Source organism: Pleurodeles waltl, chromosome 3_1 (assembly GCF_031143425.1).
Source record: "Pleurodeles waltl isolate 20211129_DDA chromosome 3_1, aPleWal1.hap1.20221129, whole genome shotgun sequence".
In the NCBI taxonomy this organism is placed as follows: Eukaryota; Metazoa; Chordata; class Amphibia; order Caudata; family Salamandridae; genus Pleurodeles; species Pleurodeles waltl.
In genome coordinates this window covers 319977282-320005113 of record NC_090440.1, presented here as the reverse complement: position 1 = coordinate 320005113, position 27832 = coordinate 319977282, and the positions used below count along the sequence as shown (strand labels likewise).

Below are 27832 nucleotides of genomic sequence, written 5' to 3'. Positions count from 1 at the left end.
CGAAATCACTGTCAACTGCTCTGAGTCATATTCCAAACCATCATTTCTCCTTGCCCACGAGGGATACGTACCAAATTGCAGTCCTCTTGGAAATAAAACTTGCATTACTACAGCGGCCTCCTTTAATCAAATGAAAGGAGTGACCAGAAGTGAGAATCAGTATACACTACGCGTGCATTTTAGGTTTTAAGATTTATTTATAAGTAAAACTTGTAAGTCAGAGTACGGTTCAATATCTCTTCAGTAATTTGCACAATGTCACTCCTTTTCATATGTGTTTGTTTTACATAACATTTCATCCAACAAGTACATTATACATAAGTGAGCATTACTTAAAGTGCATAAATACAGTATCAACAGAGGAAATATCTACATTTTAAGAAACACATTTACTCACAGAACCTGCTAACAATTTTTGACAGAAATGTGCAAATAGGTCCGGCATCCCAATCCCTTAGGTGAAAGTAGCTGCTTTTTCCCACTGAGGTGTGTGGGGTAGTGTTCTTTTGTCAGGTGAAAGAATGGTATTTGCTTCCCAGGAAATGCTTCCTAAGAAATGGTTCATTCTGTGTTGTCAAGATGTAGCAATGCCCCTTGTGAGAGGCTGAGGATGCAGGCAATAATGAGCAAATCAATGTTGCAGCAAACTAGACCCCTGAAAGGTAGACAAAAATTGTCCCTTAGACAGCAAGGTGATTCCAAACAAATCCATCCATATCCAAGTTTAGGAGGAGATGACTCTTCCTGCCTAATCAGCGCTAATAGCTTAAATCCCATGTTTAGTTAACCAAAAGGCATTTAAATAAACCATCAACTAAATCACTGATGTTCAGTTTTTAAGCGGTGTCTAATGCTGAAAACTTGCATGTTTCCATCCACTGTGCACTACTCTCTGGGACTGGGGTAGTCCTATTTAACTAAAGAGAAATGTACATGTTTAGTCTCTAAAGAAGGATCCCCCTCCCATTGTTATGAATAAAAGTGAAATATAGCATTGCACAACTATTCCATTGATTGCACCAACTTGGTATGCCGAAACATTGTGTGTTGTTTAACCAATTTATACGCTGGCCAACATCTTCATATTATAAAAATATTAGGGGTTTAATAAATAATACATCATGGGCACATTATCACAAAATACATAACAACTTCAAATATATGACTTATCAAAAAACAATGGGGGGGAAGTGATAGACATCTGCAGTGCTGCTGATTCATGTGGGGCATAGGGTTGCCACATGTTAGAGAACTGGATAAGGAGCATCCAGAGTTCTCAATTTCAACCTCCTCCTAAGATCTTTTCAGTGATTCTTAACAAAGGTATTGGTGTAACCTCAGGAAGTGCAAAGGACACAGCCAAAGAGCATTGTAAAATATCACACTGTACAATTGTACACAGGCCACTTCATTATAACCCAGTGTTTCTAACTGCAGAGAGACAATATCCTTCCCTTTACACTTACTGTTCTTCTCCTTCTCTGCTTCTTTTTATAGTGCATCAACAAAAACTGTTCCAGTTGACTCATAACCTCTGACTCCTAAGGGGGTTTGGGCTTGCCTGGTTGAAGGTAAGAAGCAAAGCTAAATTATTTTTTATTAAGACTAAGATTTCAACCCCATAAGTCCTACTTAGTATGAGCAAACCTGTAACCTCATCAAGAATCAGTTGGCTCTGTTCACAAATGCATTACTTGCTGCAATGTTTATTACAACCATTTCTACTACACTGATAATGGCATTATGGATACCACGGCAAGAGCAGTGATTTGTAGCACTCCAATACCATGAGGTGTTAGCCATTGAAATTAGAGAATTTCCTGTTTACAGGGTGTAGACCAGTAACTGGGCTGCTCTCAGGGCCAGCTACCCTTCAGGTGTCAGGATGCTAGGCCTTTGACATCAGAGGGAAAATTAATTCACAGCTTGAAAACTGGAATGTCAAGTCTTTCTAAAAGCATGTATCTGCAGCAGATAATACCATCTAGGTACTGGAGAAAGAACTATGTTCAACCCATTTAAAGAAATATATATTTTTTCATTATCTGTACTCTTTTCCAACCATATCCGACATGGCTGCCAGCACTAGCAGCATATTAGGTGTCTCTTCAAAGCAAACTTTAGGAGTATCTGTGCTATTCTCTGGATCTTAAAGCTGTAGTATCTACTCTTTTTTGTGCAGCCTGAGAGAAGAGGCACAAGTTGCTTCCCAGATGTATCTTAGGTATTCCAACAAACAGGAGTTTGCTTTCCTGAAGAAAAACGAAATAGCTGCAACATGAAGGGGTTTTTCTCCCTGCATGAGGAGGCCATTTTTCACTGGGCATTGTGGGCAGGAGCATGGATAATAAGTTACATTATTCATGTCATCAATAGGGTGGGCTCACTATCACTGTGATCTGGTTACCTCTTGCTGAACAGGCCACCGCTCAAATGTTGCACCAGCGGAACTAGCAGAGGCTCTCAGTGTAAACCTGGTGCTCCCCCTACTCTAAACAGGGTTGAGGAACCAAGAATTTGCCAACGACTGGAGCATCACTGATTTACAGTCTCCGCCAGTCTCTAAATGAAACTTTTTTGGGTGGAAGATTGGGAATGCTTTTATTTCAACAATTACAGATTTTTTTTTTTTTTTTATAGATTGCTAAGTACAATTAGAGAAGGTCACAGAGCTTCGCTGTGCATTTTCCCCAATTTGAGAATAGTCATTTGGTAATGTGTCCCTCAGTTTGTTGATTGTTCTGCTTTTTCATACTTTAAATCACATTTAATACAGGTGTCAGGGAAACTTACAGAAGACTCCCAAGGAGAATAAACATTTACTTGCATGATAGTGTGTTCATTTTCTCCCTCATCGCAATATGGTGGTTTCATATCCTGTGTTGTACCAAGGTCAAAAGCTCTGCAAAATTTACAGGAAGAAATTAACACCTTCCACAGTTAATATCACTGCTAGGTGACAATCCTTTCACCTTGAAAGCTAAGACCTCCCTACTGCTTGTTGTAAAATGAAGTCGAATAACATGTCTACTAAAATTGATCTAAAGATGATGCTTCAAATCTTAATACCACCTAACACTTGGCTTGAGGAGGCTATTTTTAAAGGTGTACTGGTATTTGCACTACTGCTGAGTCTATAGCCACTGCACGTTTTACTGAAGATCATCTTATTTCTACTACAGAATGCATGTTTTAATTTTACCATTAATTGGAAATTCCTCTTATGGCAGGATTAAACCAGCTTGTACCATATGACCTCAGTCCAATTCTACTCTGTTGCAAGTCCATGAATGGCCTGTCCCTAATGATGGAGATCTTATTCTTATATATACCCGTCTTACTGCCATACATAATTCATAAAACTAACAAAAAGCATGAACCAATTTAAAATCCATTCCCAAGAACATGAAGTGACTTTTTATGGAAGGTTTTGTTCTTTGATGTCTTCAATAAACAAATACTTGCATGCCTTGGCCTACATTATGGACCATTACACATAAATCTTCTATATATGTGATGCTGATACCAAGATCTTGCATTAACTGGGAAGTGGCCTGTAAGGCAACCTAGTCATTTCAGGGTGCTCGCTCATGTCCAAGGATGGATGGGTGGGACCAGCCATCTTCCCTAAATAAGTGTAAGCCAATTACTATTGCAGTGCTGGCTACCAACCCAATTCCAGCTGCCAAGGTTAGAAACTCGGTTGTGATCTTTGAGCCACAGACTCCTTCAAACCCACGGCTGAATCTTGACAGAAAAAGTGTGCACCTCCTGTTTCAGCTTCTCAGCTTCCAGCACAAGAAAGAGCTAGCTGGAGCATAGTGCAAAGAAGTGTACATCAGACTCACCAAGACTAGTCCATGCTATAAAACGACCAGACCACAACACATACGCTTTGAGCATATTGCACTGATTGCCCATGGAATAAAGACTGACCTTCAAGATGCTGTATGTGGGCCATTTCCTCTACTACGGTTGCAATTGAGATTTGCAACACACACAGAATCCCAACAACACTGTTAGGCGATGCAGATGAAATCCTTTGAGTAGACAGTCCAGTTGCATGTATCAGGCTACATTCTGCATTGAGGCAACAAAACCGCCACTACTACTTCAGGAGATAGCTGAAAGCTACTGTCTTCTACCACAGCCTACTGTATCACCCAATAAACACCTGCTCAGAACTGGAAGAGGATCATTCAATCTGGTCATTTCTCATTCAATTTGACAATTTTCCATGTCTATTTGTGCATTAAGATATTCAGGACTCATAATTTTCTAAAACAATATAAACATTCAAAAATTGGTAAAAACTGCTCTATACATCTTTAAAACAGTAAAACAATTAGTAAAAGCAGTACTCAATAATACATACAGGTTGACAAAACTGGCAGTACAGTCTGCACCTACACATTACTTTATAACACCCTAACATAATTTTCCCAAGTAAATATTGTTCATGCTCATATATAAATCATATTTTAATACCCAACGCCCCCCCAGCAACTGTGTACAACATATGTGAGTTGGTTACAAGTAAACCTTCAACAACCTCGAATTGGCTACATTAAAAAAAGAGGCAACGGGGTATAACTGCTTCTTCTGTCATTTCAGATGAGTAAGTTGAGTTGCATAGTGCCAGAGGAAGTGTCAGCCCCTTTAACTGATGTATAAAGTTAACCCAGCCAGGTGTTTAGCTGAGGTATTAATTGAGACGTATTAGAACACAAAACCATGAACTGATGCACCTCTAAGTGCTTCCAGAGTTAGCAGAATAGTCGAAGGTTTATAGCACTTAATATTGGTGTTTGGTCTGTTTAAAAAAAAAGGCAACTGAAAAAGGAAACACAGAATTTGCACAGGGACGGACAAGTTTGCAAATGCAGTGGATATCCTGGTACTAAATTTAGCATCTTAGTCACTGGATCGCATCTCCTTTCTGGAGAACTCCAAAGAAGAGTACACATTTTGACCAGAAAAGGGTACATTTTCTGGTGCTTCCTATGAAAAAAGATGGATCTCCTTAGCTCTCATGGGTGCAGAGAAGGCATTGCTCTTGAACTGGCAAAGCCCAATTGCATGTTGTGGTTTGTGAGTGAGAAGGGAACTGTAGGACTAATCTATGTAGTCATGTAACTGGGGAAAGATCGGTTGTAATTTTTGGATGCATATTGACAGTAGCCCTCATCTGATTGATGGAGGAATGATATCATAGCACTGACCTTTGCGGACGAGACACAGCATATCAAATTATTTTCTGATTTCAACAGTAATTGACATGATAATTGCACTACACAAGCCATCAAGGGCTCAGGTAATCTTTCCAACAACACCTTACTACTTTCACTGCAGCTTTGTTTTAGTGCCGTCTGCACTGGGTGAATGGTTTACATACCAAGGAACAGACAGAATGGGTGTTTTCCAGTCTACAATTGATAGTTTCGATGATAACCCCAAGACTGCAATCCCCGTCATATCTGGAAGATATACCAGTCGTATATTACCGACTGAGAGAAGTACCCTATAGCCGTGCCTAATTTGTAAAAGAATGAGTTCCAGTGCACAAATCTCTGCTCTGGCAGTGCTATTTAAAATCAATGGCTGCGCAATGTTGAATTCATCTCATGCCTCTTTAATCCACTACTAGACACTGCTGCTCATTTATCTCACTCTTGCCTGTCTCTACTTTCTCTCTTTGTGCCCTTTTTCCATTTTGTTCTTCCTCCTTCTTTCCTGTTTGTGTGATTTTCCCTCTATAGATTGTGGTCAATATCTGATGAGGGGAAATAAATAATGATCCCTAAAATGAGTGTTGGTTTCCCCACTGTAACCGCTGGCTCAAATTAAGCACTGTGCTAAAGGCAGGAATGAAAGGTTTGAGGAGCACCTTGAGTTTAGGACATTGTGTACATACCTGAGGGTGGTTTCAAAAACAGCCAAAAACAGAAAACATATTTGAATAATGTGGAATACATCCTCACATCCAATGCAACTCTTGGCAAATACACATGTACCATTATTGTTCTCAGAAACAGATAAGACATTAGTTTCAGGAGACTAAGTTTGGCAAAACAGATTAAAGTTTGCAACAAAGCATGCAAATGTAATGCCTGCAAAATTGTAGAGAAACAAGTGATAAATGTAAACAAACATTTGAATCTCTCCACATTCAAAACCTGTGTAAAACACATATGATTCCTTTTAGGTGAAACATAATTACTTTCCTTCAACATATATACAGTTAGGTGCTCATGTGATAGTGAGTTTCACCTGTTTTTTCCTACTGTCAATGTCCAATACACAACAGAATTTAAACCACTCCAACAGTTACTCCAGGTTCTTGCTTTGAAAAGGTGGACATTTTGTTCACGCTGCAGTGAATGCCACTAGAAATGGGGTTTCAGCCACAGCCGAGGTCAGCCTACTGGAGGTCTCCTTCTACCCGCCTTTTACGAACTGCGCCAAAAGAACAAAAAGAGATTTTACAGTAATGTAGCTGCATGCTTTCTACAAACTATGTGAAATTAAAAAGTAAATTAATCTGGCTCACTCCTCAAATCAAGGCATTATTTACAGTTTTTTGCATAGAAGATCATTAGTTCAGCTAAATCCTCATAGTGTGATCGAAAGAATTACATTTTCAGTAAAGCATAGCATGATTCTATGAAATGTCTTATTGGCTTGACATGTGAGCACTATTTCACTGCATGAATATTGATTCTGCCCACTCTAGGCTAATATCACCCAGAGATGGCAGAACAAACTAGTTACAACAGCAAACTATTGTGAATGAATATAGTATGGTAGGGTTGCGGAATGTCCTTGGGAATTGCAACATTGCCCACACATGTGTGTGTAAAAAGTATTCTTCGGGACCAGCAAGAACAACATCAATGGAAAGAAACAAACATGAGACTGCTTCACTGTGTGTTGCTGAAATGATGAACAGTGAATATGCGGGAGACATCCATTTTGAAAAAGTTGGTGTCAAAACGTAAACTAAGGCCTAGTTAACATAAATCAGAAAAACATACTTTTTAAAGATATAACAAATTTGTTTCAAAAGCAGTAACACAATATCAGTGTGCATATGTAATTTCGAAACCAAATCCACTTTTCTGCTCGTTATTGCTAATGCATAAAGATATATAAAATGCGCAACACCTTTAACACAGGCAAGCATTAAACTTGCTGATTAATTATTTGCTAACCAATCTGAATGTACTTTTTTTTTCACTGATGTTAAAAAAAAATACCTGTTGATTAAAGTTACACCATCATCCAAATTTGCTTGCTCCTTAGCCTGTTTTCGTGGGCTATGGATGAGGCAATGTGTTTCTCTTTCTTTATGGCCTAATCTTCAATTGCTGCTTGTAGCCATGTGGGGACGCTAGATGAGTATCATATTTTTAGTGGCCCGTTTTTTGGCGTGGTAATAAGGTACAAAGAAAATACAAACTCCTCGGTGTGAGTTATTTGCAGCATGGGTTACTTCCTCCTTGAACTTTCAACACGTTCACTTTTCCTATCCCCAAGTTAATTTGGGCCAGTACGCACCTATGTTCCTAGAATAAACTATCAATTCTACATCTTAAAATCCAGTTTGGCCAATTGTTCAAAATATCTTGCCTGAAGGCAGTTTTAGGGGGGATCTCACTGAAACAATTGAGGAGAAAACATGTCGCAGATTATTTGTTTTTAAAGAGGGTCAGGCCGTACTATAAACACAAACAGCAATTTTTCTGGGTAATTGAGGGGGCAATCTATCTTTTTTTAACAATCAGTGAAAATAGTGCGTTTCTAGAACTTGTTAGCTAAATGGATAATTAGAGACTTGGTCACCTTAATGCCATCTCTCCGCAATGGCACTGTTCCCCATAAACAGGTTGTTACCTTTTGAGGATCACAAGTATCTCGACAAGGAGCTGTTGAAACTCAGAGACCAGTTAATAGATTGGGATTTAGGGTCATCACTAAAAGAGAATCAGCTATACTTTTTAAGCGACTGTGTAGTGATGAAAGACATTTACTTTTAAGGCAAGTTAAGGAAGCTGTAAACATCGTAAGTAACTTGATACTACTGCCAGCAGCAATAACATAAAATAAGATCGTTTTCTTAACAGTTGCAATGTATCACTACTGTTACCCGCATTGTGCCTTGGTAATCTTCCTCCCTCCCTTTTCTATCATAGCAGAGGATGTAACCTTGACTGGTATATATATTACAAATGTCAAAGGATGAGGGACAGATTAGGAAACAAAGGATTCCATACCCTGGAAAAGATTACAATAAGCCCCTATTAGGGTTAACCCCTTTGCTGCTAAGCCTTCCCCCCTATCCCCATCAAACTGGTAATAACACTTGTTCTATTATTCTGTGTTCCCCTAAGTCTCCCAATAAAAATAGTACCTCACTTGTGCGGGTAGGCCTATGGCCTGCGACAGGAAATGGCCCATAACACAACATGAATACATCAATTTTTTCCATGCAAAACAGACTTCTTTTTTGGAAAGTGGTTAGCTGTGGTTTTTGGGCCCTAGTTCAGCCGGCAGCAAGGGAAACCTAGCAAACCTGTACATTTTTGAACACTAGACGACCAAGGGAGTCCAGGATGGGGTGACTTGTTTGGCCCTCACCAGGTTCTGATACCCATAAACTTGTGCAAACCTCAAAATCTGCCCCAAAAAAACACATTTACCTCATATTTCTGTGATGGAAAGTTCTGGAATCTGAAGAGAGCCACCAATGTCCTACCATCCAGCATTCCCCCAGGTCTCCTGATAAAAATACTACTTCGCTTGTGTGGGGAGGGATCAAGTGTCTGTAACAGAGAAGGGCCAAAAACCTATTGTGGACACTTCAAAATTATCTATCTGAAAACGACCTATTTTTGCAAGGGGGCACCTGTGTTTTTGTGTCCGGGCTCTGCGGCTGTCTAGGGAAACCTATGTTGTAGGGTTTACAGGGCACCGCGGGTAAAAATAAAATGGTGTGGGGTGCATGTGAAGCAAAGAACCCTGGACTCCCCATGATGTTTAGTTTTCAGAAGTGTCTCTTGGCCCATATGCAAAATCAAAACCCAAAAGAGTCAAATCTTGCTTGCCATTGGGATGAGATGCTTTAGTCCGAACAGGGTAGAAAGAAAGACTGTTGCCTCCTTCAATTGGGGAAGAGGCATAACAATGCCCATGGTGGTGGCCAGCCCCCACCCCTCTATTTTTTAAAAAAAGGTGCTTCCCTGGTGTCTACTGGGCTTTCTGCCCACCCTGGGGGGCACCTCAGAGGTAATAATCGCCATCTGTGCCCATTTCTGTGTCTGGGGCATTGCCATGCCCATTCTGGTCAAACCCTACACTACAAAAACAATCCGGGTGCCAAGTGGGTTCTCTGCCCACTGTTAGGGGTAAAAAGACTGTGCAGATTTTTTTGAGTGGGGGTGGGAGCACTGCAATGCCCATTTTGGGCTGCCCCAACCCCTAGATGAATAACAAATAATCACTAGTGCCTAGTGGGCTGTCTGCCCCGCCCCTTGGGGGCAGATCAGAGGCAATTGCGGGGGCAGAAAGACTGTGCAGCTTTTTGGGAGGAGTGGGGGCATTGCAATGCTCATTCAGCGCAACCCCCACTCATAGATGTATATAAAAAACAATCCCTGGTATTCAGTGGGCTTTTGCCTTCTGGTGGGAGGGGGGGTAGCTGGGGGGTGCAGAAAGATTGATTATGCGCCAAATAATAATGGGGAGCAAAAGCCCTTGCCCAAGAGGTCGCTTCCACCCTAGTGGGTGGATCCCTGCTTAGAAATCGCCCTCCAGCGGTGATCCCCAAGCAGTGATCCACTAAGTAGGGATACCTCTCCCATCTGCCTCAGTGCTTGGTGGGCTGAGATAGCTCCCTGAGCACCAAGGCAGTGAAATTGAAATGAGCTGATTGGCTCACTTTAGGTTTCTGTGAAATAACGTCAGCACACCGCGTGTGCCAATCATCATTTCATTGATACAAAAGAAACAGGCTGTTTCAGTCAGAAGGGAATCCCTCTGGTACTCACACCAGAGGGATTTCCTGTGCCATGTGCCTGGACATCTGGGAGCCGTCCATTGCATATGACGACCATGATGTCAGACGGCTCTCAGGCGTTCAACACCCCAAAGGGGCTAAGCTGTTCTGTTGTCTTAACCCTCTCTACCAAATTCCAGTCATTTCTTCCACTGTGTCTGATTCTGTGGAATGCACAATGGAAGCCTTCCCCGCCCTGTCTATTTCCCAAGCACAACTGCACAAGGCCACTGATTATACTAAACCCGCTTTGTGGCCTCATTTAACGCTTCTGTTCATTCACCCCTAACAGACGCTCTGTCAGCTTCTTCTGCCACCCAGGAAGGCTCCATTCCCAACATGCTTGCCAGCAAGTCTTGGAAGGCTGCAAGAGCACTTGCTCAGGCACAAATGAACGTTGGGCTCCTCTTGTATGCTTCTTTGGAGAAAGGCACTGCAAACATCTCAAGGAATGTGAGAGGCCCTCCTCCTGAGATGATAATGACGAGAATGAACCAACTACTAAGAATCCACCTACCAGCAATAGGGATGCTAGTGACAGGCCTTTCCCAGACACTTCAGATTCATTCTTTTCCATCCTCTTTCTACTACCCAGCCTTCTTAACATAAACCTTTCTGTAAAGTTTCTATGTTGTACGTTCAAGGCAAACCACTGAATGCAAGCCCATGTTTAACTCTTCGGAAGTGAGACATCAAAACTTCAATGATTGGGTCCGCCCTCAAATGTTGCTGAGTTTACTATCATTGGTTTAACTTTCCTACAGAGAAGGTGATCATCAATACTCTCCGTTTCAATTGTCCTCCCCCTCTGAGGATGTCCAAAGTCAATCCATACCTAAGCTGTGAAACACAATGCCTGTAGAACTAAGAATCCAAGACAATAAACTACAGTTTTGAAAACAGCTCAAAGCCTGGCTATATTCAACTAATCCTACCCTGTTTACATGATCCCTACATGCATAGGTCCTGACTTAAACAGTGCTGGGAAGCCTTCAGGTAGCCATGCACTTTAGAAGTCTGAATAGCAGAAGATAGCATACTGGCAATATTTCATGCAGTTTACAGGTTGATATGTCATCAAAGGAATACATTGTGCAGTGAAACACTGTAAGGACCAGGTCCTGGATTCTCCAGTCCTTTTAGTCACCTGATAGATGTCAGTGAAAAAGGTACAGACTTTCCATATTCAATCAATCAATCAATCAGGGATTTATAAAGCGCACTACTCACCCGGTAAGGTCTCAAGGCGCGGGGGGAGCTACTGGTCGAAAAGTCAAGTCTTGTGGTGTTTCCTGAAAGATAGAAGGCCTTGGGTCAGACGGAGGTGGAGTGGTAGGGAGTTCCAGGTCTTTGCTGCAAGGTGAGAGAATGATCTTCCTCCGGCGGTCGTGCAGCGGACGTGAGGAACGTAGGCGAGGGTGTGGTTGGCAGGGCGAAGGTTGAGGGTGGGGGTGTGAAAGGTGAGTCTGTTGTTGAGGTAGGCGGGACCTGTGTTTTGGAGGGCCTTGTGTGCGTGGATGAGGATTTTGAAGGTGATCCTCTTTGATACTGGTAGCCAATGTAGGTCTCTGAGGTGGGGCGAGATGTGGTCGCAGCTTGGGATGTCCAGAATGAGGCGGGCGGATGCGTTCTGGATTCTTTGCAGTTTTGTTTGGAGTTTGTTTGTTATTCCTGCATATAGGGCATTCCCGTAATCCAATCGGCTACTGACTGAGGCGTGGGTGACGGTTTTTCTGGTTTCAATGGGAAACCATTTGAAGATTCTGAGGAGCAGGCAGAGTGTGTCGTAGCAGGAAGAAGTGATGGCATTGACCTGCTGAGTCATGCTGAGTGTGGAATCCAAGATGAAGCCCAAGTTGCGTGCGTGAGTGCTGGGTGAGGGTGCGGATCCTAGGGAGGTGGGCCACCAGGAGTCATTCCAAGCTGAGGGGTTGGTGCCGAAGATGAGTAATTCTGTCTTGGTGATATGGGCTCTTTCAGAGATTTGACCCAATGCTTTCTGTTTTTTCTGGGTGATGCTCACACCACCATCTCCACTGAACGATATATAACCGTCTTGCTGCACATGGATCCAAAGACTGCAGAAGTGACAGGTGGACACTGTTCAGAGAGAACCAGTGGTCTACACTTTGGGGGCATATTTAGTCAACTTTACCCTCTTTGGATAATTCAGATATGTCTTCCTAATACGTGCCTTCTTGCCTGAGATAGCAAGCAATGGGTAGCTTATCCAGCTGTCAGGGTAGTCAGTGCTCTATTGTTCCTTCTGCTGAGGCAAATAATTCTTTATTGGTTTTCAAAGTCCACCAATCTTCAACCTAGATGGAGGTTGTGCAAAAGCTTCCTGTGGTAACACCCAGGGCTTCAACTGTCCTGCTCTTGCTTCTTCAAACCAGAAAAAGCCTTGCAGATTCTCACCCCAGTCTAAATCTTCTAACATCTCCTTCCATCCCTGATACATTATTGCTATGTTTCTTTCCAAGTTCCATTGAATCACCTTGGATGTATCTGTTCTGCCGATGATTGCTGGTTACCATATACATTTGGTCTTCTCCACAAATTCAAATGCTCTGATTCTATCATTTTCCCTAGAGGTCTCAGGTCTGCAGGGAAGGTATAATATTTACTGTTCCCATGTAGGGATATTCACCTCAGTAAACTTAGAGAAGTCCTCTGGTACACTTCTCAAGTAGCAAACTTAAACTGTATGACCAAAGACATGACCTCTTACACTCCCATGCTTCCTTTGAAGATTGTTGATGTCAGGTAAGAACTGAGGTAAGCACTCCCTACTTCTTCCCCTCCATCGAGGACCATGGCACACCTAATCAGCCCTGGAGCAGCTTTCATTTAATCTATTTTTCTAGAATTGCTTTATTATCGAGTGCTCAACTGCTGAAATTTGAGTCGCTTTCATCAAAGGCTTTCTTATTTAACTTGCATGTCCCTGGACAAAGAATCCCTCTCCAAATTTCATTGGTGGTTATCAAACATGGAGGCCTGGAACAGCAAGGACTTGCACCAGATCTGCTCACCAAATGAAATGTCAGAAAATCAGGCTGTTGGCGTGAGTGGAAAGCCAAACTGAATGCCTTATTTTCTTGAGGCTTGTGGTCTTTGGAGAAGCATTGTCTCCACATCAATGTTTTGGATTTCTTTCTGATGCCTTTGTCTTCAAGCACCTGTCTAAGGAAAACACATTGCTGAGACCCCCACAGGATAAAGAATCTGTCAGCAATAACATACCTGAACAAGCTTGCAGACATGAGATCAAAGACTCTTGTGGATCTTTCTAATGATATCTGCATTATCTATGCATCAGTCTTTTAATCAAAGAGTACTGGATTAGTGTTTCTGACATCTCTAGGACTAAAGGGAATAATGGCTGGATCTCTTAAGGACAACTTTCAATTTCTGGGATTAGCTGCACTTGGACCTCCTTACATCGGCCCTAAGTCATCAGCTTCCACAATTGTTAACTAGCATCTTGATTTAGAGGCCAGGGATATGGATGCATTTCTCAGATGCTGCCTTAGTTCTACACCTACTCCCTTATTAAAGGATTCTCCTATGAATAAGGCATTTAATCTACAGGGTCACCCTAGTTACCCTAGACTGGGCTTCCCAGGTGTGGTAGCAGTACCTTCATCTTCTGGAAATGGCACTTGGCTTTGCTTGCCTTACTCCTCTGTTTGATTTGCACCCCGTACGTCCAGAGGGTCTTTCCCATGGCATGGTAATTCAAGATAAAATGAGACTTCTCGATTTGAGGATCCCTGGGGATCTTTGCAATGGCCAAGGCCTTTTGGAATTCACTGTTGATCTGGTTATTGAATCCTCAGCTGCATAGAAGCAGACTTGCTTATAAGCCTACATGGGCAGCTTGGCTTCAATGAGATATTTCTCTGGTTCTCCACTTTATTTTGGGAGCTTCATCTAACACTTAGGGGGTCATTCTGACCCTGGCAGTCGGTGATAAAGTGGTGGCCAACCCGCCAACAGGCTGGCGGTCCAAAAAATGGAATTCTGACCCTGGCGGGAACCGCCAACACAGCCCGCCACTTTAACACTCCGACCGCCACGGCGGGACAGACAAACAGCGCGGCGGTCACCGCCAACAGGCAGGCGGCAGACACTGTACCGCCTACCCTATCACAACTCACCAATCCGCCACCTTTTCCGGGGCGGGAGCCCCGCCGATAAAAACACGGCGGAAACAGACTACGAACGGGAAAACGCTCACCTCTATACACTCCACGAGGACGGAGGACAGCATGGAGCCCGAATTGAACATCCTACCTGCTCTCGTCTACCTGCTCATCTACCACGAGTACGAACTCCGGCGCAGACGACAACGGTGAGTACCGCACCTACGACACAGGGGAGGGGGGGAGGAGGAAGGGTTACGGGCACACACATACGCATCACACCCACCCCCCAACTATCTACACACCAATGCAGAGCACCAAGTCAAAGTGACCCCACCCAAACCCCCCGGAATAACGAAAAGATAAAATTAAAGTGCTAAAATAAATTTATGTATAAAATAGGTTCATTGAAGTCATGGTAAAATAGGAAAATGATTCAAATAAATCCAAGTGTAAACATTGCGTAACCGATAAATAGAGGCAATAAGTCCAGCACAGTCACTGAAAATTCAACTGTCCGTGGGCCAATGTGTATCAACACATGGTCAAAGCCCGCACGGGAGACCTGAGTCCGTTGGAGAGAACACTGCAGGGGCATCAGATGATAAAACTACAGGCACCTCAGGGGGAAGGGAAGGGGGGGCACCACAGCCACATGAGTCCACGACGCCAGATCCAAGAAGGGGCCACCATGCCCACTGTGCCATCCTGGGGAGTGCAAAGCCACAGTCTCTCAAGTCTCTACAGTGGGTGTGTTGCCCACTGTTCAATCCTGGGGAGTGCAAAGCCACAGTCTCTCAAGTCTCTACAGTGGGTGGATTGCCCACTGTCATATCCTGGGGAGTGCAAAGCCACAGTCTATCAAGTGGATAACAGTCTCCACAGGCAATGGAGGAGGCAGGGTGGCCCGAGTGCAGCGTAAACAGTAGCACGACACAGAAACAGCACTGTCATTGGGCCAGCGGTGCTTGAGATGAAGGGCCCAGCGGAGCGGTGCTTGAGATGAAGGGCCCAGCGGAGCGGTGCTTGAGATGAAGGGCCCAGCGGAGCGGTGCTTGAGACGGCGGGGCCCAGCGGAGCGGTGCTTGACAGGAAGGGCCCACTGGAGCGGTGCTTGAGACGGCGGGGCCCAGCGGAGCGGTGCTTGACAGGAAGGGCCCAGCGGAGCGGTGCTTGAGACGGCGGGGCCCAGCGGAGCGGTTCTTGACAGGAAGGGCCCAGCGGAGCGGTGCTTGAGATGAAGGGCCCAGCGGAGCAGTGCTTGAGATGAAGGGCCCAGCGGAGCGGTGCTTGAGATGGCGGGGCCCAGCGGAGCGGTGCTTGACAGGAAGGGCCCAGCGGAGCGGTGCTTGAGACGGCGGGGCCCAGCGGAGCGGTGCTTGACAGGAAGGGCCCAGCGGAGCGGTGCTTGAGACGGCGGGGCCCAGCGGAGCGGTGCTTGAGATGAAGGGCCCAGCGGAGCGGTGCTTGAGATGAAGGGCCCAGCGGAGCGGTGCTTGAGATGAAGGGCCCAGCGGAGCGGTGCTTGACAGGAAGGGCCCAGCGGAGCGGTGCTTGAGACGGCGGGGCCCAGCGGAGCGGTGCTTGACAGGAAGGGCCCAGCGGAGCGGTGCTTGAGACGGCGGGGCCCAGCGGAGCGGTGCTTGACAGGAAGGGCCCAGCGGAGCGGTGCTTGAGATGAAGGACCCAGCGGAGCGGTGCTTGACAGGAAGGGCCCAGCGGAGCGGTGCTTGAGACGGCGGGGCCCAGCGGAGTGGTGCTTGACAGGAAGGGCCCAGCGGAGCGGTGCTTGAGACGGCGGGGTCCAGCGGAGCGGTGCTTGACAGGAAGGGCCCAGCGGAGCGGTGCTTGAGACGGCGGGGCCCAGCGGAGCGGTGCTTGAGATGAAGGGCCCAGCGGAGCGGTGCTTGAGATGAAGGGCCCAGCGGAGCGGTGCTTGAGATGAAGGGCCCAGCGGAGCAGTGCTTGACAGGAAGGGCCCAGCGGAGCGGTGCTTGAGACGGCGGGGCCCAGAGGAGCGGTGCTTGAGATGAAGGGCCCAGCGGAGCGGTGCAGAGACGGCGGTGCCCAGCGGAGCGGTGCTTGAGATGAAGGGCCCCTGTTCAGCGGTGCCTTTCTGCACGACGGGGCCCTGTTCAGCGGTGCCTTTCTGCACGGTGGGGCCCTGTTCAGCGGTGCCTTTCTGGACGGCAGGGCCCTGTTCAGCGGTGCCTCTCTGCACGGCGGGGCCCTGTTCAGCGGTGCCTTTCTGGACGGCGGGGCCCTGTTCAGCGGTGCCTTTCTGGACGGCGGGGCCCTGTTCAGCGGTGCCTCTCTGCACGGCGGGGCCCTGTTCAGCGGTGCCTTTCTGGACGGCGGGGCCCTGTTCAGCGGTGCCTTTCTGGACGGCGGGGCCCTGTTCAGCGGTGCCTTTCTGGACGGTGGGGCCCTGTTCAGCGGTGCCTCTCTGCACGGCGGGGCCCTGTTCAGCGGTGCCTTTCTGGACGGCGGGGCCCTGTTCAGCAGTGCCTTTCTGGACGGCGGGGCCCTGTTCAGCGGTGCCTTTCTGGACGGCGGGGCCCTGTTCAGCGGTGCCTTTCTGGACGGCGGGGCCCTGTTCAGCGGTGCTTGTTCTGTAAGACAAGGGAGTCAGACCTGGCCACGACTCCCTGCTCAGTCGCCCTCCGACCGTGCAGTTGCTGGACCCTTCGGTGACGGTGTCCTGGGCCCTTGGGTGTCCTCCCTCACACCCGGGATGGGGCTTGTGGGGCCCTCCTGGTCCGCGCTCCTGCTGGCTGACATCTCCGCCCTGCTGCCCTTGCCCCCCTTCGATGTGGCTCTCTGGTCCTTGCCTACCCTGGATGTTGTGGCAGGTGAAGTGGCAGAACTTTGGTCCTTGGGGGCAGCCGTGTCAGTCGTCCCGTGGCGGCCCCTTACTTTACGGGTCCTCTTTCCAGGGGGGGGGCTGGCTGTCCCCTTGCTGCTGACCGATGTATCACTGCTGGCAAAGGGGGGACTCCAAAATCCATGCACTACGGTGACCCTTGAAGCTGGGCTGGTGGTGGCTGAGGCGCTCTTGGGACTCTTAGCAGATGGAGGGGGGGGGTCAGGTGAGGGAAAGAGGTCAAGATTGGAGAGGTAAAGTTTTTTAGGACCAGGGTAAAGGGTAGGTGTAGTGGTTATGGGAGTGGAGGAAGAGGAGGTGGTTGTAGGAGAGTCAGGTGTGCTGTCCTTGGGTGAAGGTGCATGGGCTGGAGGCTGTCGTGAGGTGGTTGGCTGTTGGGTGGGTGGCTGCCTGCGTTTGTGTGTCTTGGAAGAGGGGGTGACAGACACAGTGGGAGAGGACACAGGGGACGTGTAAATGGCAGTGGGGGTGGTGACTGCACGTGTGCGGACTGGACTGGAGGGTGTGCTGGTGATGGAAGTACTGGCTGTTGGTGGTGTGCATGCAGGTGTGAGTAGAGACGTCACAGGGAGGGAGGAGGGAGACGAGGAGGTGGGGGACACAGAGGTGGTAGTGGCTGTTGGCATGTCTGCATCTGGGTGTTGCTTGGGTGAATGTTTGTGTGATCTGTGGTGCTTATGCCTGGATGAGCTGCCCTTGGGTGTTGAGGTGTGTGCAGGCTGGTCTGATGGTGTGGGTGGGATAGGCAGAGGAACAGGAGACAGAGACAGGCTGGAGGCAGTTAGAAGAGGGAGGCTGGAAACAGGGACAATGGCTGCCGTCAGTGCTGAGGCCAGAGCATTGAACGATCGTTGATGGGCAGCCTGACCCGAATGAATGCCCTCCAGGTATGCATTGCTACGATGCACCTCCATCTCTACCCCCTGGATGGCATTCAAAAGGGTAGACTGCCCAACAGGGATGGTCTGTAGGAGGTCAATGACCTCCTCACTGAGGGCAGCAGGGGTAACAGGGGCAGGGCCTGAGGTGCCTGGGGCGAAGGAGACGCCCGCCTTCTTGGGCGAGCGGGCACGGAGCGAAGGCGGAGGGGCTGCTGGGAGGGCGGAGCTGGTGCGCTGGGTGGCGGCTGTACCTGTAGAGGCGGGGGGCACGGATGTTGCCGCCACCGCTAGGGAGCTCCCATCCGAGTACGTGTTGGTGTCGCTGGTGTCACCACGGCTCCCCGTTGTGAAGCTCCCCTCGCCCTCCGTATCACTGGTGGCCTCGGTGTCTGTGCCATGGCCCACCGGGGCCTTGTGAGTAGCAGCTCCCTCGTGCTCCGGTGCCAATTCTCCTCCACCTGATGATGCTAATGCACACATGCACAAGAAGATAAAGAAAAAGGGTGGGGGGAGACATAAAAACAGGTTGAGTGCATGCATTGTCAACACCGTTGGCGGAGAGGACAGACACAGGAGCCTCATGCACTAAGCCGCGCAATCGGGGTACACTACTCAGTACTTGTGACTAGGCCAACAGGTCTCGGGACAACAAACGCGCACATGGGTGATGCAGGACCATGGATAGCTGTACTTGTCACCCTACAGAGGTGGGGGGCGGGGGCACAGGGACATGGCTAAACGAGAGGACTACACTACGGAAAGCGCCCTGGCCTAATGTCACCCACAGCCCTCTTCCCCCACCCAGGCACCTCCACTGCGCGTAATGATAGCTGAATGTGCTGCTACTCACCCCCTTGTGTCTGCTGTGATGTCCTCACGCGCCCATCCAAATCGGGGTAGGCCACCGCCAGGATCCGGGACATCAGGGGGGTCAGGGTACGACTGGCACCCCTCCTAGGTTGGGAGGCCATCCCCAGCAGTGACTCTGCGGTCTTCCTGGTCCCGCGGCGGATGTCCTCCCACGTCTTGCGGCAGTGGGTGCCCCGTCTGTTGTGGACCCCCAGGTTCCGGACTTCCTTGGCGATGGCACGCCAAATGGCGACTTTCTGATGGGCGCTGACCTATTTGACATGTACAGGGTGGAAATTTAAATATCATCAATTTTCCGCATGATAGATGCGATTGGCCCCCCCTCCCCAACCTTGCCATGTGGCGCATGCTCTCATCTGTCGTGCCTTGCACTCATCATTGTCTCCCCACCCCACCATCTTACATCCAACATACACAACCCAGGCATAGCCCATTCAACGTGCACCCAGTGTACTTACCTGTTGGTCTGGAGGACCGTAGAGTAGCGCATACTGGGGCAGGACCCCATCGACAAGTTTCTCCAACTCTTCTGTAGTGAAGGCAGGGGCCCCTTCCCCAGTCGCAGCAGCCATTGTATCTCCCAGACCGAGGTCACAGCAGCACTGGCAGTATAGGTCCTCTCCTGTGGATGATCAGGTCTCGAGTGATTAACCAGATAGAAAATGGCGGTCACGCCCGCGGCGGTGCGTACCGCCGCGGTGCGTTCCACGACCGCCGGTGCACCTAGTCATTGGCTCGTGAAACCCATAGGGTTTGATGTTAACCAATGCGGCTTGGCGCCGCGGTCTTCGACCGCCTACCGCCACGGTGTGTCACGCCAGCGCATTGACCTCACATCCCACTGTCACACTTCTCAGGTCAGGCAGCCGCCATTTCAAGGGCCCACATGGCTTATTCCTACTGCGTCACACAGGCCTAGGCCTTGCATTCCCACTCATACAAGCCATTCAATGCATTGAGAATCGTGTACTGTGCAAGCTGTAGTTACGTACCTCTGGGTTGCTTGACTCTGTACTCCATGTTGTCCTTCCTAGGCACCGTCCGCTGGGACTGGCGAGGAGAAGGATGAATCCTCCCGTGTACCGACCGCTGGTGGACCTGTCGACAATGGAGGAACGTCATATAATACTTCGATACCGACTTGACCGAGCCACTATACATGAACTGTGTGCCCAGCTGGAGCCAGCACTGATGTCCCCCATCCGCCAACCCACAGGAATTCCCCCTCTGGTGCAGGTTCTGTCAGTCCTCCATTTTTTGGCAAGTGGGTCTTTTCAGACAACAGTGGCCATGTCATCAGGGATGTCTCAGCCTATGTTTTCCAAGATTTTGTCCAGAGTGACGAAATACATGCGGAGCTACATTATTTTCCCTGAGGAGGGTGATTTGGCCACTGTGAAGGGTGACTTCTATGCCCTTGGACATATCCCCAACATCATTGGTGCCATTGATGGGACCCATGTGGCCTTAGTGCCCCCAAAAGATGATGAGCAGGTGTACAGAAACAGGAAAAGTTACCATTCGATGAATGTCCAGGTGGTCTGTTTGGCTGACCAGTACATCTCCCATGTAAATGCCAAGTTCCCTGGGTCAGTGCATGACGCATATGTTATGCGAAATAGCAGCATCCCTTATGTGATGGAACAGCTACAGAGACACCGTGTGTGGCTAATAGGTGACTCTGGTTACCCCAACCTGCCGTGGCTACTGACCCCAGTGAGGAATCCCCGGACCAGGGCAGAGGAACGGTACAATGAGGCCCATGGGCGATCTAGGAGGATCATAGAAAGGACCTTCGGCCTCCTGAAGGCCAGGTTTAGGTGCCTGCATATGACAGGGGGATCCCTAATGTACTCACCCAAGAAGGTGTGCCAGATCATCGTGGCCTGCTGTATGCTTCACAATCTTGCATTGCGACGCTAGGTGCCTTTTCTGCAGGAGGATGGTCCGGATGGTGGTGTTGTTGCAGCTGTGGAGCCTGTGGAGAGTGAAGAAGAGGAAGACGACGGGGACGACACGGACAACAGGGACACAGTCATACAACAGTATTTTCAGTAGCACCCAGGTAAGAATCCCCCACGCCATTTTATATTTACCTCTGGCCTCCTGCATCTCTACTTTCTGTGTTTCCCCCCAGTTCCTTTCAACTGAATTGTGACTTTCCCTTCCCTTTTCAGAGCTGTATGACCCACTGCGTGACTTCTGGTTTGTTCGCCCATGGAGTAAAGCACATTGACATTGGTATGTTGTCATCACAATGTAACTGAACATTTTTGAACCGTTATGTGTAATACATTTGTTAAGAATACAAGCAGACTCCTGAGTGTTTTAAGTGCAATTAGTGATTTATTTAAAGTGCTACATATAGGTCAATGATAGTAAAATGGTGATGGGTGGGGGTGGAGTGATGTCCATGGCAGAGTCCAGTTCTCGGTCGCACAGGTGCATTGTCAATATGCCTGTGGAAGGATGGAGCAGGGGCAGTTCAAGGTTGGACAGGGTGACATTGTGGGACAGTGGAATGACATCCGGGGGGATCTTATGCTGGCGGGGGTCTTGGCATCCTACTCTGTCTTCCTTTGTGATCTCAGGCTCCTCTTGAGGGGTGGTTGATCTTCAGCAGGAGGTGGGGTTCTGGTGGCCCGTCGTTGTGTGGGGGCCTCCTGACCACTAGCGCCGGCGGAAGTGGTAGGCTGTTCCTGGTCCGGGCTGGTGACAGGGGCCCTTTGGGGTGCCACAGGGTCCCGCAATGTGGTGACTATTAGGTTCAGGGCCAGGACGATGTTCCTGAGCTCCTCTCTGTACCCCATGTACCGTTCCTCCTGCTGTGCCTGGATCTCCTGGAACCTGGCCAGTACCGTAGCCATCGTCTCCTGGGAGCGGTGGTATGCTCCCATGATGGTGGTGAGGGCCTCTTGGAAAGTCGGTTCCCTGGGCCTGTCCTCCCCCCCCTGTCGCACTGCAGCCCTCCCAGTTGCCCTGTTTCCCCGGGCCTCTGTCCCCTGGACGGTGTGCCCACTACCACTGCCCCCAGGTCCCTGTTGTTGTTGGGGTGTTGGGTCAGCCTGGGTGCCCTGTAGTGGCGGACACACCGCTGATTGACCTGTCCTGGAGACAGAGGCATGGGCCCGCTGGGTGGGAGCTGTGCTGATATTCCCAGAGGGGGTTAGGTCTGCTGTGGCCTGTGTCTGTGTGTGGGGAACCGACTGTCCAGAGGTCCCCGATGGTCCGGGCTGGTCATCAGGTTCTAGGTCGACAGAGCTGCTGTCCTCACTGGGGGCCTGTTCTTGGGGTGGGATGGACATATCTGGACCCTCCTGGCCGGTGTGTTGGCGTTCGGGCCCTGCAGGGGTGAAAGATTATGGTTATTGCTTCTGTGTGTTCCATGGCGTGCGATTTGTGGGTGCCCTTGTCCCCCAGTGCTGGCATTCCCTTGTGGCAGGAGTTGTGAGGGTGGTTTGTGGGGGGGATGGGTATGTGCAGTGGTCATGCATAGGTGATGGGTGTCCATGGTTTGTGTTGGCATTCAGGGTTTGGTTTTGGGTTGGGTGGGTTGTGCTGGTGAGACATTGGCAGGGAGGATGTGTGCTGGGGGTTGGAGGTGAGGGTGGGGGTGTGGGTTGGCATGCTGGTGGTTGGGAGGGGGGGGAGTAGTTGAGACTAGACTTACCAGAGTCCATTCCTCCGCCTACTCCAGCGAGGCCCGCAGGATGCAGGATGTTCAAGACCTCTTGCTCCCATGCTGTGAATTCGGGAGGAGTGGGTGGTGGTCCACCGGCAGTCTTCTGCATAGCGATGTTGTGTCGTGAGACCATCGACCGTACCTTCACCCGTAGGTCGTTCCAGCGCTTTCGGATGTCTTCCCGGTTTCTGGGATGCTGTCCCACATCGTTGACCCTGTCGACGATCCTCTGCCATAGCTCCGCCTTCCTGGCTATTGTGGTGTGTTGCACCTGTGTGCCGAAGAGCTGGGGATCTACCCTTATAATTTCCTCCACCATGACCCTGAGTTCTTGGTCGGAAAACCTGGGGTGTCTTTGGGGTGCCATGGGGTGGTGTGGATGAGGTGTGGGGTGGTGTTTGTGGTGCTGTGAGTGGTGGTGTGTGGTGATGTGTGCGTAGATGTGGTGTGGCTGATGATGTTGGGTTCCTGTGTGTGTTGGGGTTTTCGATTGCTGTGCTCGCTCTCTCTCTCTCTCTATCGCCTTCTCTCCGATTTCCAACTAGTGGGGGTTTGTGGGTGATGTGGGTGTGTGTTTTATAGTTGCTTGGATGTGTGGGGGTGGTGTTTGTATGTGTATCAGGTGTGTGTATTTCAAATTGTCCAATGTGGCTGTGTTTTGGAGCTGGGTGTGTATTTTGACTGCGGCGGTGTGTACCGCCAATGGAATACCGCGGTTGAATGACCGCCGCGTGGATTCGTGGGTCGTAATGGCATGGGCGTGTTTGTGTTGGTGTGGCGGTGGAGGTTTGGTCATCTCCAGTTTATCGCTGCCCGCTGATGAGGCGGCCTTCCGTGGATGTCGGGTTTTTGGCGGCTTGGCAGTTGTGGATCAGAATGACCTTGGCGGTTTGCCGCGGCGGTAGAATGGCGGACTTCTGACCGGCGGTAAGAGCCTTTTACCGCCGAGGTCAGAATGACCCCCTTAGTTTTCCTTTAATATTTTCCTCAAGCTTTTTTCTCAGCTCTTTGTAATCATGTGTAAAAGGACCTTGCACGGCAAGACACTTTTTTAGACCAACATGGAGAAATTATGTTTTTCATCTCAGGCCGGACAAAGACAATGTCTCTTTCAATCCCCTACCTCTATTTTCCAAACTCTTCTTCCTTATGATTTGTTGTCTTTCCGTAGATATATCCTGCTGGGACTAGTGTTTGTAGGTCCCCTTTCTCTAACAAACTTATGATTTCCTTCATAAGCCAGTCTCTTATCCTACTCTAGGTCACTGACCTCAGGAGATGGTGGCATATATGGGAATAGATGCTTCATCCTTTGGTGCCAGTCCATTGAATCATGGCTTCCTACATCTTCTGTACTGGCTCAAGGTTGGAAGATATGTGAGTGCTGAGAACCGGTCTGGTGCTGGTACCTTCAGGATACTAAAAACCAATGTACCACCTTGATGATAGTCCTGTAAGGGCTTTAAATTAGTATATTGTACTGCCTCCTTGCCTTGCCTCAAAATTAGGATTTTCTCTATTACAGCGCAGAAGAAATCTAAGATCTAACACATGCTATTCTACACTGGTGTTTATTCTTTGCTTAATTTGTGTTTCCTCGTGTGTCTGTTTTGCCTGCTTGTTGACTTTTCTGCAAAGGTCTTAATGCTCCCCAACTTTCCTTTGCCTTCTTTTTTGGATTCCTCCTAATCACCACCCTCAAGCTAGATGAGTTACCTCCTGTCTGTGCTCCATAGTTTTACATGCAAGAGTTTGTTTGATGTTTTGTTCTCACTTTCTGCTATTTGAAGGTGAATAAGGCTGGTAATAGTGTTTAATATATCAATGTGTTTGGTTTTTACTTTATTGTTGCTGGACACAGTAATAGATTTATGTTGCCTTGGTCACCACTAACATTGTAGCAGCCATACTTTTTATATGAGAGTATAGTAAGGAAAGAAATTGAAGTACTGATTTAAAAATATAGTTAGGAAAATATGAAGATTTCTCAATATGCCAGTAAATTTGAAAAGCTAGTAAGAGTCAAATATAATGGATACCACCCTGTCACAAAATCAACTAATGTTCCTACATTGACTGTTCCTCCCCTGCAACTATGGACAAACTGATAAATGAGGCAATCTCTGTTTTTGTAAATCATATAAAACATTTTTGAATTAGGAATTTTACAAGTTTTTCGATGTTGAATGGATGGTGGGAAGAGACATGCCCAGAGGAATTTAACGGTGCATCCCTTTCGAATAACTAGTTGTAATTCTCAGGATACAAATACCTCACCTAACACTCATGCTGCATTGATATATGCAGCACTATTAAATTCACGCAGAGCCCTATACAATTTCAAAAGTGAGGAGGACATGGAGGGGTAAATGGGGGTTGTTTATTTCAGAAGAGCACCAGTTTCTACAGTGTGAGATGTACCTGAAAACTGGCAGCCAAGTTCATGCGTGCAGCTCACACTGTACTCACTTTCATCACAAACGCATTAAAAAAAGGCAGAGTGGCACCTTTCCACTCAGGTCATTGGCCTGCAGCCCAGTGTCACCTGTGTCCAAAAAACTTTATGGAGGTTTTTTTTCTCTCGTGCCAGAAAGCAGAAGTGAGTAAGAACACAAGGTGTTGAGGAGGAGCTGATGGCTTAAAGCATTCTCTATAACTTTCAGACCTTGCAAAATGAGAAAGGCAGGGTAGGAAGGACTATTTTAATTACCAGGATCTGTTTGAAATAAACAAGATATGTTAACCTTGTTTTTTACCCACTTCACAAGCTGTTTTGAGTGCTTGAGTCGTGAAAGAGTAGAAATGCATCAACAATAGAGTGACTGAGGTCCTCATTACGAGTGTGGCGGTCTTAAGACTGCCACATTACGAGTTTGGCCGAAGCCAAACCACCACAACACCGCCAGTCCCGTTGGCGCAGTTCGACCGGCCGGCAATGAGCACTTCCGGCCCAGTGGCATCCCGAAGACCGCTGCCCGTATTTCGAGGCAGCAAACCGCAATGCTTTTCGTGGCGGTCGCCCTGCCATGATAACCCTGGTGGTAACGCACCTGGCAACAGAAATCCCCATTCCTGTCACCGGCACATGCACCCTAACACATCCACACACTTACAGACACACAACCCCACTCGCCCACGCACTTCCTGACTTAGACTCCCACTCACCCACACATTTGCAGACACACACACCCACTCGCCCATGCACTTCCTGGAACACCCCCCCACTCACCCACACACTTGAAGACACACACCCCCACTTGCCCACACACTTACAGACACACACGCGCACCTGACCCCAAGCATACATACAAACACCCCCACCCAACCGGACACATATATACCAACCCCCCCTCAAACCGCACGCATATATACAAACACCCCACCTGACAAAACATATACTTACAAACACTCCCACCCAACCACACGCATACATACAAGCACCCCCACCCGACTGCATGCATACATAGAAACACCCCCAACCGACCGCACGCATGCATGCACACACACCCTCCGCATTCATACACACATCCCTTCCGAATACATGCACACCACCCCCTCTGCATACATGCACACCCCCTCCACATACATGCACACACAGCCCCTTCACATACATGCACACACACCCTTCCACATACATGCACACACCTGTTTCTGCATACATGCACACACACACACCCTCTGCATACATGCACACACACCCCCCTCCGCCTACATGCACACATGCCCCTCCGCATACATGCACACACACCCACATACATGCACACACACCCACATACATGCACACACACGCCCCCTCCGCATACATGCACGCACACCCCTCCACGCACGCATACAGACACACACACGCACACACACCCATTCCGACATGCACACACATGCTCGCGCACATACATGTACAGACCACTCATACCCCATTTTGGTCGGTCCACCTACCTGTCTGGGCCACACAGCAACCCACCTCAAGGTGGTCGTCCGGGAGGGGGTGGGTGTCGGCGGCTCCACCGCCAATACTGCACCGCCGTGCAAGGACCGCTGTGCCAAATTACTTCTTGTAATATGGCGGGTGGAGTCCTCCCGGCATGGTGGGGCTTGGGGTGAAACCACCTCTCACCCATTGTCTGTCAGGCTGACAGTGTCGGATCTCTGCCTGTTTATGGGCGGAAATCCGTTGGTGAGTTGTAATGCAGCGGTCTTCAGACTGCCAACACTGGTGGTCTTTTGGTGCCCACTTCAGTCTTGGCAAATACCGCCAAAGTCAAAATGAGCACCTGAATATGTAGTCGGTCAAGCTGTAATAACTTCAACAATTTCTCTATAGTGAACAAGGACGTATAGTGGATTCCTAAATGCTTACTCACAAGTCCTCAAGTAAAACTTTGTAAACTCTAGATTTGGCTATGGCCCAGATAATTTGGATTATGTACAGAGAAAGGTTACTACATTTTACATCTGCCTGAAACATATCAACTGTACTGTGTTAGCTGATTAAAGATATTCGATTGACTTTGGAATGACAGGTAATGAGATGATCCATATTTGCAGAGATATCTAATGAAATTATTTTAAAAAGCATATAGTATATGTTAATCAAAAATATCGAGTATATGTAACCACTAGTATAATGCATTTGTGGCCAGATGTAGGTAGGTCCGAGATTGCGACTCGGAAATTGCGAGTCTGTCCGACTCGCAATTTCCGAGTCACAATCTCGGATGCAGAACGGTGTCTCAGACACCATCTGCGACTCGCTATGGGGTCGCAAAGACCCACCTCATCAATATTAATGAGGTGGGTCGCATTTTGCGACCCGATAGCGAGTCCCTGCACTCACAGGGATGGTGGCCTGCTAAAGTCAGCAGACCTCCATGTCTGTGACTGCTTTTTAAATAAAGCAGTTTTTTTTTTTTCATTTTGCAGCCCGATTTCCTTAAAGGAAAATGAGTTGCAAAATGAAAAAAATACCGAAACCATTTGGTTTCGTTTTTTCAGAGCAGGCAGTGGTCCATAGGACCACTCCCTGCTCGGAAAAAATATTTTTGGCGACATTCACAAAGGGGAAGGGGTCACATGGGGACCACTTCCCTTTTGCGAATGAGTTACCACCAGTGTGACACTGGTGGTAACAGCGAGTTGCTTTGCGACCGCATTTGCGGTCACAAAGCAATTCTGAATTGCGATGCGAGTCGCAAATAGGAAGGGAACACCCCTTCCTATTTGCGAGTCGCATTCCCAAATTGCGAGTCGGTACCGACTCGCAATGTGGGAATGAGCATCGCGTTACGCTGTTTGCATGGCGCAAACTGCGATTTTCGC

The 27832-nt window shown here is 48.2% G+C and overlaps 1 protein-coding gene across 2 annotated transcripts in view; it reads right to left on the bottom strand.

Annotated features, from left to right (window-relative positions):
• Positions 1 to 181: 181 nt before the first annotated feature.
• Positions 182 to 27832, bottom strand: part of LOC138284065 (tropomodulin-2-like) — a 338245-nt gene continuing 310594 nt past the window's right edge. The window contains exon 10 of one of the 2 annotated variants that reach the window (XM_069222471.1): positions 182 to 6456. In XM_069222471.1, the coding sequence (XP_069078572.1) occupies positions 6422 to 6456 (35 nt within the window). In that variant the 3' untranslated portion in view covers positions 182 to 6421. The remainder of the gene's footprint in view (positions 6457 to 27832) is intronic. The other variant, XM_069222472.1, reaches the window with a different exon arrangement.